The sequence below is a fragment of the Glycine max genome, chromosome 17 (assembly GCF_000004515.6).
Source record: "Glycine max cultivar Williams 82 chromosome 17, Glycine_max_v4.0, whole genome shotgun sequence".
Classification (NCBI taxonomy): Eukaryota; Viridiplantae; Streptophyta; class Magnoliopsida; order Fabales; family Fabaceae; genus Glycine; species Glycine max.
In genome coordinates, this window is record NC_038253.2 from 8,623,690 (window position 1) to 8,636,720 (window position 13,031).

At 30.6% G+C, this 13,031-nt stretch overlaps 2 protein-coding genes across 4 annotated transcripts; both read left to right on the top strand.

Annotated features, from left to right (window-relative positions):
* The first annotated feature begins 1,005 nt into the window (after positions 1-1,005).
* On the top strand, positions 1,006-4,116 carry LOC100800373 (probable glycosyltransferase At3g42180). 2 transcript variants are annotated; one of them, XM_003549690.5, is made up of 4 exons: positions 1,006-1,574; positions 1,671-1,840; positions 2,554-2,920; positions 3,313-4,116. In XM_003549690.5, the coding sequence occupies exons 1-4, from the start codon at positions 1,359-1,361 to the stop codon at positions 3,979-3,981; spliced, it is 1,422 nt and encodes a 473-aa protein (XP_003549738.1). In that variant the 5' UTR covers positions 1,006-1,358; the 3' UTR covers positions 3,982-4,116. The 2 variants fall into 2 exon arrangements, with proteins under 2 accessions (XP_003549738.1, XP_025982120.1); XM_026126335.2 differs by lacking the exon at positions 1,006-1,574 and having other exon boundaries at positions 1,703-1,840; positions 2,549-2,920.
* Positions 4,117-6,077: 1,961 nt separating this feature from the next.
* LOC100780035 (probable glycosyltransferase At5g20260) lies at positions 6,078-9,035 on the top strand. 2 transcript variants are annotated; one of them, XM_006600671.4, is made up of 4 exons: positions 6,078-6,527; positions 6,648-6,799; positions 7,512-7,881; positions 8,366-9,035. In XM_006600671.4, the coding sequence occupies exons 1-4, from the start codon at positions 6,228-6,230 to the stop codon at positions 9,029-9,031; spliced, it is 1,488 nt and encodes a 495-aa protein (XP_006600734.1). In that variant the 5' UTR covers positions 6,078-6,227; the 3' UTR covers positions 9,032-9,035. The 2 variants fall into 2 exon arrangements, with proteins under 2 accessions (XP_006600734.1, XP_003550810.1); XM_003550762.5 differs by having other exon boundaries at positions 6,084-6,527; positions 6,645-6,799.
* Positions 9,036-13,031: the final 3,996 nt, after the last annotated feature.

A 13,031-nucleotide genomic window follows, 5' to 3' on the forward strand; every position in this document is an offset into this window, starting at 1 on the left:
CTCTGCTTCACTTGGTTGGTAGTCCGTAGCTATCACTAATTTAAGTATGAATTTAATAATTATAAATTATCCTATAACTTTTTTCATTAATCCGCTTACTTTTTAAATATAAAAAATATCTAATGCTTTTAATTTGTATTTGTAAGACTATTATTTTTTTCATTTTATATTATATTATGAAATATTCAAAAAATTGTTAGAAGGTATAAGATCTCTCTCCGCATTAAATACTTCTGATTTGAGCCAATGCTTCTTATATTACTGATTAATGAATGTCTTTGTTAAATTTGCAAAAGTTATGAATCCGGTGATGGACTCGATTGAGGTAGTGGGGCAGCGATTGAATTGGTGGGTTATTAATTGGTCTGATTTGATCTAATATATATTAAAAAATTTAAAATTATATGTGTATATATCATATATAAGTATATGACTAATATTATTTGATTAAGAAAAATTTATTTATACTCCAAAATAAAAAATAACAATTGAAGTATTAAAATTGATAACACAATTCCATAAATAATAATTTAATAACATAATTATACAAGTCTCGAGTTCTTTTTGAAGCGATTTTTTTTTATTTTTTTTATGTGAAACTGATTTTGAAAATCAACTCGGATCATTGGGTTTACCTTAAATTGATCGGGTCTGACTGGATCATTTCGGACTAGATGTAAAACTAATCATCTAACTAAACTAGTCTGATTATGTCACTAAGTTCCGATTGGATCGATCCAACTGAGTGGGTTGGATCCCGGATCCCATTTTTAAACTAAGTAAAATTGAATACATTCTTAATTCAAGAGGAAACGTAAGAATTCGACTCTACACGCCTTCATGTGAGCATCAATATAGGTGGGTCATAGCTGATGGCAGCATTAATTGGTTAAATTGTTTGCTAGTTACATACTACTCCAATAAAGTTATAAGATTAGAGCATCTCTAGGAGGGCGAGGTTATTTAAAAATAAGTAACTGTTATAGAGTGAGTGAGGTACGGTTAAAATTGTTAATATGAGAAAAAGGGAGGGTTGTAGTATTAAAGAAAAGAAAAGAATTACTACTTATACAAGCAAAATTATTCTGTATCAAAAACATATATACTAGTATTTAAAGTGAAAGAAGCGAGTCCTCTTTACATGGTGAAATAAAGATCCTCTTGGAAAAGTTAATATTAATTTCAGTTCTTTAAAAAAAAGAAAAAGAGTGAAAGAGTACTGGGTTGCTTTGGGATAAGAATAGATTGTTTATTTGGTGGGACGTTAAATCATCAATTATTAAGAATTAATGTTATTTTATACATGGTGGTGAAACTGAGGCATCCTGGGGACAGATTTCCAAGTTCTGAAAGAATTAATGAAAGTTTTCAAATCTCGACTGTTTCCGTTGGTCTTTCTAGTGTTCTTCCTCAATGTTTTCCTCGTTTTTTTCACTCCCTCATATGATTATCATATGATTCATCTCCATTCGGATTCTGCTTTCACACTTTCTAGTAGAATCAAAGCCAATCATGTTCTTCCCTCGACCTCTGCAAATGACAGCTACAGCAATGAAGTTGATGAAGTGATTAAGGTACTCATCACCCAACCTTAATAATGTTTTGGAAGGCTGTTCTCATTGTTCTCGGATTCATTAATTAATTGATTCCTTTTGTCTTTAATTTATCAGTTTGGCCATGTCATGAAGAATGTGACTAGTTTGAAGAGGATTGAAGAAGGTTTAGCACGAGCACGATCATTTATCCAGGAAGCAATTCGATCCAAGATCAACACAACCGCCACGAAAGACAGTTTTGTCCCAAAAGACTCCATTTACTGGAATCCACACGCTTTTCACCAGTTAAGCTTTTAACAGTCCTTGATCTCTGATTATTTTTGTTTTATTTTCCTTTTTGGTTTGATTTCAAAAGTTGCTTTTTTGTTCACAAGTAACCCTGTTCTACTGTTTTTGTAGTTAGTGCTTTGCATAAATTTACGAGATAAAATAATAGATATAACAAGAATGATAGAAAAATAATATTATATGAGTTGTTATATAATAATACATAATTATAGACAGTCACATCAAATTATTAAAATCACCTATATAATACGTATTACTTTTTTGCAAAACTCCATAGGTTTGTGTTCCTTCTCAACCTATGAAGCTCTGATTGTCATAATATGTACTGATTATATGCGCACCTCAAAACATGAGCTAAAGTTATAAAATAATTATTGTTTAAGTTATTTTATATAAACAATGATAATAAATAAATAATTTTATATTATTATTAATTTATTTATAATTTTATTATTTATCATTAGTATTATAAGAAATATAAATAAAAAATAATCAATATTATATTAAAAAATAATAATTATTTTGAAATAATTTTCTTTTTCTTATCCGAACCCTGAAAACAGCTGAACATAATCTAGTAATTTAAATATTTTGAACAAATTAGTTACTACATAAAGAAAAATAATCGAACACAGAACTATTTTAAGTTTTAGCCGAAATAAATAAAGCGGGCCCATTGAGCTTAAGTGATTAATCTTGTTTAGAACAGGAGCCATGTGGAGATGATGAAGAGGTTAAAGGTTTGGGCATACAAGGAAGGGGAGCAGCCATTGGTGCATGATGGGCCTGTAAACAATAAATACTCCATTGAAGGCCAATTCATCGACGAAATGGACATGGCTAGCATGAGCCCATTCAAGGCTACCCATCCTGAACAGGCCCATCTCTTCCTACTTCCCTACAGCGTATCCAAGGTCATTCGCTATGTTTACAAGCCCAGAAGGTCCAGATCCGATTATGATCCTGATCGCTTACAACGCTTGGTGGCGGATTATATCAACATTCTTGCAAATAGATATCCTTATTGGAACAGAAGCAAAGGTGCTGATCATTTTCTTGTTTCATGCCATGATTGGGTAGGTCAACATAGTCTGCTCTTTGTCTTTTGCTACGTACAAAAACTTTGGTGTAGTTTTTTTTATTTATTTATCAGAATTTAACATTTACCTTTAGTTATTATACAAATTAACCAGGTAAAACTCCAATTCATTGAAAAATACTATTGATCAGTTGCTCCACATAAGCTGCATTGGTTTTACTAGATACAAAAACTTTAATATAGTTTCTTTTATTAAAAAAAATAGAATTAAAAACTTTACCTTAATATTTTATGCTGATCTTTTATCCAAACCTTTATTATACATATTAATAAGACAAAATTCCAATTCTGATTGAAAAATACTACCATGTTGCTTTTGGTTTTAATAAATTCAAAATAAAAGGACATGGGCTTTGCTTGATGATTCAGGGTCCAAGAATTTCAGATGCAAATCCCGAACTCTTCAAGTACTTCATCAGGGCACTTTGCAATGCCAACACTTCAGAAGGATTCCAGCCCAACAGAGATGTGTCCATTCCAGAAGTTTATTTGCCTTCTGGAAAGTTAGGCCCACCTAATATGGGTCAACACCCTAATAACCGCACAATATTAGCCTTTTTTGCTGGTGGAGCCCATGGTAAGATTCGGAAAAAGCTACTCAAGCGTTGGAAAAACAAAGATAAAGAAGTGCAAGTTCACGAGTACCTTCCAAAGGGTCAAGACTACACAAAGTTGATGGGCCTAAGCAAGTTCTGCTTGTGCCCTAGTGGACATGAAGTAGCAAGTCCTAGGGTGGTGGAAGCAATCTATGCAGGGTGTGTCCCAGTAATAATTTGTGACAATTATTCTTTGCCTTTCATTGATGTGCTTAATTGGAGAAAATTCTCCATGGAAATTGCAGTTGAAAGAATGCCGGAAATTAAGACTATTTTACAAAGTGTTTCAAAAGATAAGTACCTGGAGTTGTATTCAAATGTGAGGAGGGTTCGAAGGCATTTTGTGATCAACAGGCCAGCAAAGCCATTTGATTTGATACATATGATTCTTCACTCACTTTGGCTCAGAAGGCTAAATTTCAAGCTAACAGCTTCCCATTAAGAGGATTCTTTGCGCATAAACACTCCTTTTTCATTTGAAGATGATAATATTACGCTAGAGTTTAGTGACCTTCAGATGAAAATACGTAGTGCAAAGTACAATTTTAATCCTTGTAAGCTACACTTATTTTTACTATTTTATTTCATATACTTTTTTTTCTCTGTAAATTTATTCCTATAACTTCAAACACTGCTATCGAGTAAGTTCTTCACATTCGTCTCAATATAATAGCGTAAGTTTTCTACTAATTAATGTGGCTAATAATATGCTGTTGTGGGTATTTTTTTTACGAAGTCGTTTTAATAAGACACCGAAGGTGACATAACCTAATGTCATCTTACATGTGACAATCGGTGTCATAGCCTACAATGTCAACTTTACATGTGACACCGAAGGTTTTCACTAAAAACGAAACAAATCTGGATTCTATCTTCTCATTCGTCACTGCAATTTCAGACCCCAAGAAGAAAAATTTTCTTCACCTTTTAGAATAATTTATTTTTTTATCGATAAATATTAATTTATTAATTTTATTAAAAATGTTAGATGAAAAAAATTAAACCTATGCCATTTTTTCCCCCTTCTTTCTTCTCAAATCACTATACCAATCTCATATTTCATATACAAATTAAAGCAAAATAAACATATTGAAACTCTCTATGGATCCAACCATTGAAAAATGTTAGAACTTCATCATCATCATGGTAATAGCCACGAATCATGAGTCAAGAACATAACTTTTATGAGATAGAGACAACTCTGTGACCTTTGCAAAACATTCAAATCATTCATCACAATATGGCTTCCTCGTATCAAGAAATCATCATCTTCTAGGAGTGTATTTCACGAAAGATTGCATTTTAGAAATTTTAACCAACACATCATCACTTGACCATAAATATACAAAATATATTAAGAATCTAACTCAAAGAAATTTTTTATTAAAATCAAAAACAAAATTTATTAATTTATCAGAAAATTAAAAAGTATTTTAATCTTTTAATTTTCTAATATCTCAACACACATGGTTACCAACTCTAAGTGTATACGTAACATATTTAGAACACGGTTATCAGAAAATGGAGATCCACTAAGGACAGGAGCTCAAAGGAAAATTTTTAATATATTGGGTCCTTAGAACCAAGAAGAAATTTAATAAGAACCCCAAAAAAATAATCAATTAATCATGAACCTAGTGATAAATAATAATAAAAAAAAGAATGTACATTAAAGGTTTCCCCATACAAAAAAGGTGTTAAATATTGAAAGACATGTGGGCCTGGACACATTGGCTAGGCAGACGCTACAGAATCAGCGGCGGGTCCACCAAAGAGCTACCCTCCCTTCAGTCACCTCTAACAAGTCCATTGCGTTGGCTCCGTATTCTCAATGTGTGCTATAGCAGCCTCCCTAGAAAAAAGGCTTCAAGCCTACTTTTAGGTCTTTTAAAAATTACTTATTTTTATTTATTTATAATATTTAAATAACATTAATATATTAAAAGTAATTAAATATTAACTAAATAATTAGACATAAATAATTAATGTGTTGAAGTTAAAATTAAATAATAATAAAAATCTAGTTACGTAGCAAATCTAGTTCTGCGAGGTTGGCTCTTCATTACGAGACCACTTTGTTGTTTTTTCTCAAATTCTCATACCTCATAATGCATCTGAGCCCTCCATTATTAAACAGTTACTATATCTGACGGCAAATGACAGTGATTCTTGTCTACCGGTGCGCCTTATACGCCGCACAAATTTATTCCCTTTATATGCTGAGATTTTATAGCAGACAAATCAATTGGCCATTGTTTTCAGCTAATCATAATATTATATTTTTTATTACATTAATCATCTTCTCTTTTTCCTTCTTTTCGTATATACTTACTGAATGAAAGCGTACTATGTCATTTTGAATTTTGTGCTCATAAACTGCTGTTTAAACTTCAAACGAAACTTAAATTAGCTCTTATATTAGTTTTTTTTTTATAACACTACTTTTTTAAACTCAACCGACGCATATATACAAAATGCAAATGCAATCCAATTTATTTATTTCACGTGCTCGAAACATTTTTTTTTTATTATAATTTTTCAGTTTGAGGCAAGTACTTGGGAAAAGTTTCCTTGCGGCTCCATCTTAAGTATCACGTGTCGCGGTACTGCAGCATTTCTCTGCTATATAAGTATAACTATACCATTGAAAGTGTAAAGTAAATAAACGCTGTAAGAAGTTTAGTGGCCATGGGAATGGGATGCTCCAGATGCTCTATTTCTGCACTATTATTCCCCCTGTTTTTCTTTGTCCTTTCCTTCATCTTTTTCTTTCCCTGGAAGAAACAAAACCATCTTACCCATCACTTTGCTTTTGCTCCTCCTTTGGTCCTTTCCACTATCAAAAACTCAGACAACCACACAAATATTAGAACCTCTCTTTCTCCCTCACCACAACCACCACCACCACCATTTGAGCTTCTTTCCAACATTAATCCTGCAAACGACAATTACATGTATAATGGCACTGTTCAAAGTAGTGTCATTCAGGTACACAACCTTAACTTGTCTGAGATAATATTGTTGAGAGCATGTTATCCTATCATTGTATGTTATTCTTAATGTTTTCATTTCTAACTTATATTTCTTCGGTTTTGCTTATGGAAGAAGGACTTGACTAGTTTGGAGAAAATTGAAGAAGGTTTAGCGCAAGCACGGGCCTCAATTCAGGAATATATCCTATCAAGGAACTATACTTCACAAAGGAGAGAAAGTTTTGTCCCCAAAGGATCCATTTACCGAAATCCCCATGCTTTTCTCCAGTTAAGTAAACTCAAAATTTCTGAGCCACCTTCAATTAATTTATCTTTTTATTAATGACTGTAATTAGTGCTACTACTTAACCGTAGAACTAGCAATTAATGTTACCACGTGCTGTCTTTCATTTAACAGTTACTCCGTAGTACTACTAGTATATTATTCATATCTCATTTATTTACCGCATTTATTGTAATATTTTTTTAAAAAAAACTTAAATACAGTTTCTTACGTGTTGTTGTGTTGTTTTTCAATTAAAATTAGAACACTTGAATAATCTACATAATAAAAATCTACATTAAAGGATTAAGTAGATTATAGAATTGAAAACTATATAATTAAAGAACAATGTAAACAACACTTAACTAAACTATACCTAAGTTTTGTTAAAAACAATAATAATTAAAAAGCATGTTAATAAACAACAAGTGCCCTTAAGACGCCAGAGAAGAAATCAGAAGTTAATTTTTTAATTAAAAAATGTAATTAACTGTGTAACTTTCCATAATTTTTAATGAAACTGTAACAATAAAAACCTTTTTACTGAGGCAACTGATCCACGAGACCTTTTTTTTATCACATTAATTATAAATAAAAATATTGGACAAATATATCATTACTTCAAACGTATTAATTGGAGTTAGTGACAGCAAGAAGAAAACGTACGTAATGGGGTTTATTGACAAATTCTATTCTAATATAAAATGTTGGCAACAGGAGCCACATAGAGATGGTGAAAAGATTCAAGGTGTGGGTTTACCAAGAAGGGGAACAACCATTAGTACATGATGGTCCAGTAAACAACATATATGCGATTGAAGGTCAATTTATGGACGAAATAGACAATAATGATAAGTGGAGCCAATTCAGGGCAAGACATCCTGAGGAGGCACATGTGTTTTTCCTTCCATTCAGCATTGCCAATGTGGTTCACTATGTCTACAAGCCTATCCTAAAGCAATCTGACTACGAACCTGTCCGTTTGCAACTCTTGGTTGAAGACTATATTAGTGTTATTGAAGATAAATATCCTTACTGGAATAGAAGCAAAGGTGCAGACCATTTTTTGCTTTCGTGTCATGATTGGGTAAGTAAATGTATATAGTATTGTATTTAATTTTCAGTAGCTAATTCTATTGATAGACCCACTATTGTTATTGTTTAATTTTCCTCTTATTATAAAGCACAATAATGTTGTTGTATACTATTGAAAGTAATACGTAAAATTTTTGTAGCCTTATTTATCAATTTTTTAAAATAAACAAACATTGTCTGGTAGCTAGTATCATACATTATCTTGTTAACATTTAGGTAAAATGTCTATATTAATACTTTGATTTTTAATATATAAAATTATTTTAATACAGACAACAAGTCTAATGATTAAGACGTTTTGCTGATGACAATTTTTTTTTGTCATGTTTGCTAGCTACTTCTCTTTTTATCTCCACAATTATTCTACTTTGGTGTTTAGTTATTTTAAAGGAAATTTTTAAGTATGGTTATGATTAGCAATTTTGTGTTAGTAAATCAAAACCACAAGTAACACGTGCTTTACTTGATGAAAACAGGCTCCAAAAGTTTCCAATGGCAATCCTGAACTTTTTCAAAGTTTCATTAGGGCACTTTGCAATGCTAACACTTCAGAAGGGTTTCATCCAAATAGAGATGTGTCCATCCCTGAAGTGTACTTGCCTGTTGGAAAGCTAGGTCCGCCGAGCCTAGGCCAGCACCCAAACAGCCGCACTATATTGGCTTTTTTCGCAGGAGGGGTCCATGGAGAAATTAGAAAAATACTTTTAAAACATTGGAAGGACAAAGATAATGAAGTGCGAGTTCATGAATATCTTCCAAAAAGTCAAAATTACACAAAATTAATGGGACAAAGCAAGTTTTGCTTGTGCCCTAGTGGGCATGAAGTTGCAAGTCCCAGAGTGGTTGAAGCAATTCATGCTGGGTGTGTGCCCGTAATAATTTGTGATAATTATTCTCTACCTTTCAGTGATGTGCTGCATTGGAGTCAATTTTCAGTGAAGGTTTCGGTACAAAAAATACCAGAAATCAAAAGTATATTACAAAGTATTTCAAGGAAAAAGTACTTGAGATTGCACATGAATGTGTTAAGAGTTCGAAGACACTTTATGATTAATCGGCCAGCAAAACCATTTGATATGATGCATATGATTCTTCACTCAATTTGGCTGAGAAGGCTAAACATAAAGTTGATTGCTTCATAATTAATCACCAGCCATTTTCCATATCTTTCTTTTATCCTCCCAAATCTTAATTTCCCCAACTGACTTTGAGTAACTTACATTGATTTCTTTGTGTATAATAGTAATTATCTAACCAGAACAGAAATACCTTGATTTCCATATATTTCTTTGAGTTACTTACCTTAATCTCCCAGTTGTCGTCTATTGCATAAAACGGAGGTTCAATGCATTCCATATTAAAAATCTTCTTAAAATTATGAATTTATTGATTCTCGATACAATTTAGAATATTTAACCGTATATTCTTATTCATTGAATGAGTATGTTAATCTTTGATAAAACTTATAAATATAAGTGTTTTATTTTATGTATCATACTATTGCTTTGCCTATACATTTATATAGAAAAAAAATATAAAATAACAACATCACCACTATTTGTTTATAAAGGAAAAAGTATCTCTATTGTTAAATAATGATGAAATAAATGTTATAATAACAAATATGAGATAATTTTTAATTAGTTGATTATATAAAAAAAATTGCACAGGCAATACATTGAATATTAAACTCTTTCTAAAAAAATGTTGAATGTAAGTAAATATGTGAAGCATAATTAACGACACGATTTGAAAAAAGTAAAAAGCAAAAGTAAACAAGTTGAAACCAACATCGATAGCTTGTGTGAGCTCCACTTAATCTATAACCTCAGGATTTCTAATAAATATTGAATGTCACGGAATAAACAAAAATTGAACAATTTTTAAAAAAAAAATATGAAATCAAATTAAAGAAATGAAATATTTCTCGACAAAAATCGTCTGATCTTCTTATGGGGACCAAAAGGTGAAAACCGCTAGTCCATTACTACTCTCTCTCCATGGGATTTGGATTTTATGCCATGCGAAAGTTAAGTGGGCCTAATGCATTTTAGATCGAATGGCATATTTTATAAAACTTTCATGGTTTATTTATTTATTTCCAGAAGCAGCATGGTCCCTGACCTCTGGGATTAAAGCTGCACTATCAGGCTGTTATTTTCGCAGTTGAATTAAAGAGCATCGTGGTCCCTTGATGAAGATAAGGATAATAACTCTTATGACTTGTTATGACGGTGACCGTAATGATTGTCCACGACGCTGAAGAATCCACTGAGGAAAATGTATCCATTAAATGACTCCTCCATAAACAAAGAATTAAAAAAAAATCTTGTTAATTAGTCTCTTAGGTCATTCATTAATAAATTAAAAAATATAACAAATTACGAACGGTACAATCTTATGTATCTTAATAAAAAAAATAATTCTTTAATTAATGTAGTAGGAACACTTATTGACATTTTATAAAAATACACTCCACCATTATAGACATTATACGAAGAATTATGAGGGTCAACTTTTTCCTCCACCATCAAAATTGGTTTAGTCAATGTTCATACATGATATTGTCCGATAAAAGGATTAGCCGCCCACTAGTTTTTGAATAAGTTTATTAAGAAGCATCTTAAATATGGAGATTAAAAAATTTATAAAATAAAAATATTAGAAAAACTACCATAAAAATATATCAAAACATTTAATATTGTGTTTTGTAGAAATGATTTTTTGAAATTTTAATCAGTACTTTAAAATACTAATAAATGCTGTATTTTTTTTTTATTTACATATTTTCCTCCACTTTGATAGCTCCCTCACTGTATCATAACAGTACGTATTGTCAGTGTCGTCATTAAAGCCAACAGCAAAGCCACTCCCATTGTCTTCGCCAGGGGGATGCAACATGCAACCCCTCAAATCACTGAAATCAGATCAATAATAGTGAAAGCAGAGTGTAATCATTACAAACTGTACAAATTGTGAAGTGGGTGCACTATTTCTCTTTACACATTTTTTCGATAATTTTTTCTAACGTTTTATGAAAGAGTTATTAAATAAAAATTATTATATTTAATGCATTATAAATTAAAACAATTTTTTCAAAGCCTCGTGTACAATAACTTGATTCCACTCATCTTATCTTTCCCCGGTCCAAATTCACTGTAGCATTCACCTTCGCTTCTTTCTCTTTATATTTTTATTTTCTATAATTTAGCTTCCATTTAATGTAAAATATAATTAAGTAGACTTTAATTCACTGATTTTTGGTTGGATGGAATCGCAAAAGTAACAACCTGAATCCAAAAAAGTAAAATTATTAGTGATAAGAGAAAAGACTAATACATTCTTTTTAAAAAAACAAGATGGTAAATGGCATTTACTTAATAAAAAGAGAAAAACAAAATGAATATCCTGTTAATTAGAGGGACCTTTCTCTGTGATTTCCGAAGTTGACGTATCTCTTATATATCTCTTACCCGCACAGCAAGTAACTCAATCAATCTGAGCCATTTGTTTATTATTATTATTATTTGACTGTTACGCAAATGATGCTGGCAAAGAAGCTGCCTTAATTAATTTAAACGAGAGGTGCTTGGTTTAATTTATTTCAAAGAAATACTAATTTGTTTTTAATTGTGAATTATACGAGAGAGATTATAGAATAAGTAAACCATTGTTTTTGAGGCATCTGGAACTAGCTGTCCCCCTGTGTACATCTTGTGACCTATATGGGTGTTTGGTTCCATATCACTTTCATGTGCTTCATATATAACGACGAAAGGTGATTGAAATGAAGAAAAGAAAAAGAAAAAAAAAAAAAGAGAAGTGTGTGGAAAGGGTATTGAAAGCTTCGTAAAATACGTGGCTTATGTGTAAAAAGGCACAATTTGCTAATATAAAAAGCAGAATCAAAGACATATACTCCAGGCATTCGATTCAATTGCACAAATTAATTAATTGAATAATATGCAAGAATTATTAATTATAAATTTTCTCGTCCCCAGGCATTTGATTCAGTTTCGTTTCCACAAATGGACAGAACTTTACATATAGCATATCAGCGAATTTTCCAGAAGTATGCCCCACCTTTCACCATGACTCAAAATTGAAAATAGCACAAATTCATTCTTATCGTTTAGTCGATGTGAGAGGGGGAGGGGGGTGTATAGAAAAATAAAATCATTAATGCCCTACACCAGAAAAATATATTGAGGGTGCATTGAAAAATAAAATCATTAATGTTGGAATAAAAATATATTGAGGGTGCATAGGAAAATAAAAACATTAATGTCAGAATAAACTTATGGTTATGGATGATAATTTGTTTTTTCCATTTAAGATAAATAAAAGAAAAAAGTTACTAGTATATTTTAGAAATAAAAGAAACGCACTATTTTTTACCCAACCAATGCCTGGTATAAAAAAAGAAGAAGTACATAGTAGGGAATTTTTTAATACGAATTTAACATGTTGATATTATTAACATGTTGCATGTATATGACATGAGATAAATATTTATTTTATATAATTAGAATTTATAATAAATAGATATATTTTAGAGTAAATAATATATTTGAATCATTTTTTATAATTTAAATATTTTTTCACTATATCCAATTATAAATTTTTATGTATGGTAAATTTACGTAACTAGTGACACATGTTCTCTAAAACCAAAGGCACTTAACAATCCAATTCTGTGTCCGATTGTCAGGGGAATCAACTGTTTAGGGGTATTTTTTTTATAAAAAAAAATTATCAAATGACAATAAATTTTAAATAAATACCTAAAAAAAGTAAGTCCTAAGATACACTATAATTTTTTAGTTAAAAGTCATAAATCATTTTATAATCTTTTTTTTCTATTAAAGTCATAAAAAATTTACAACTTCTTAATTTTTATCAAATATAACTTTGAAGTTATAAATTTATATAATATATATATATATATATTTATTGATAGAAGTCCTAAATAATTTTATTTAAATTAATATTTTTTATTTTTAGTTTTTTTAATATTTTAATATGTTTTTTAATATTTTCTATTTTTTTTCTAATGTTAAAGGATTTTTTTTCCCTAACTATAATACATTCCAACGAGCTTAATTTTAAAGTGGTACATATAATCATAATTTCACTTTATTA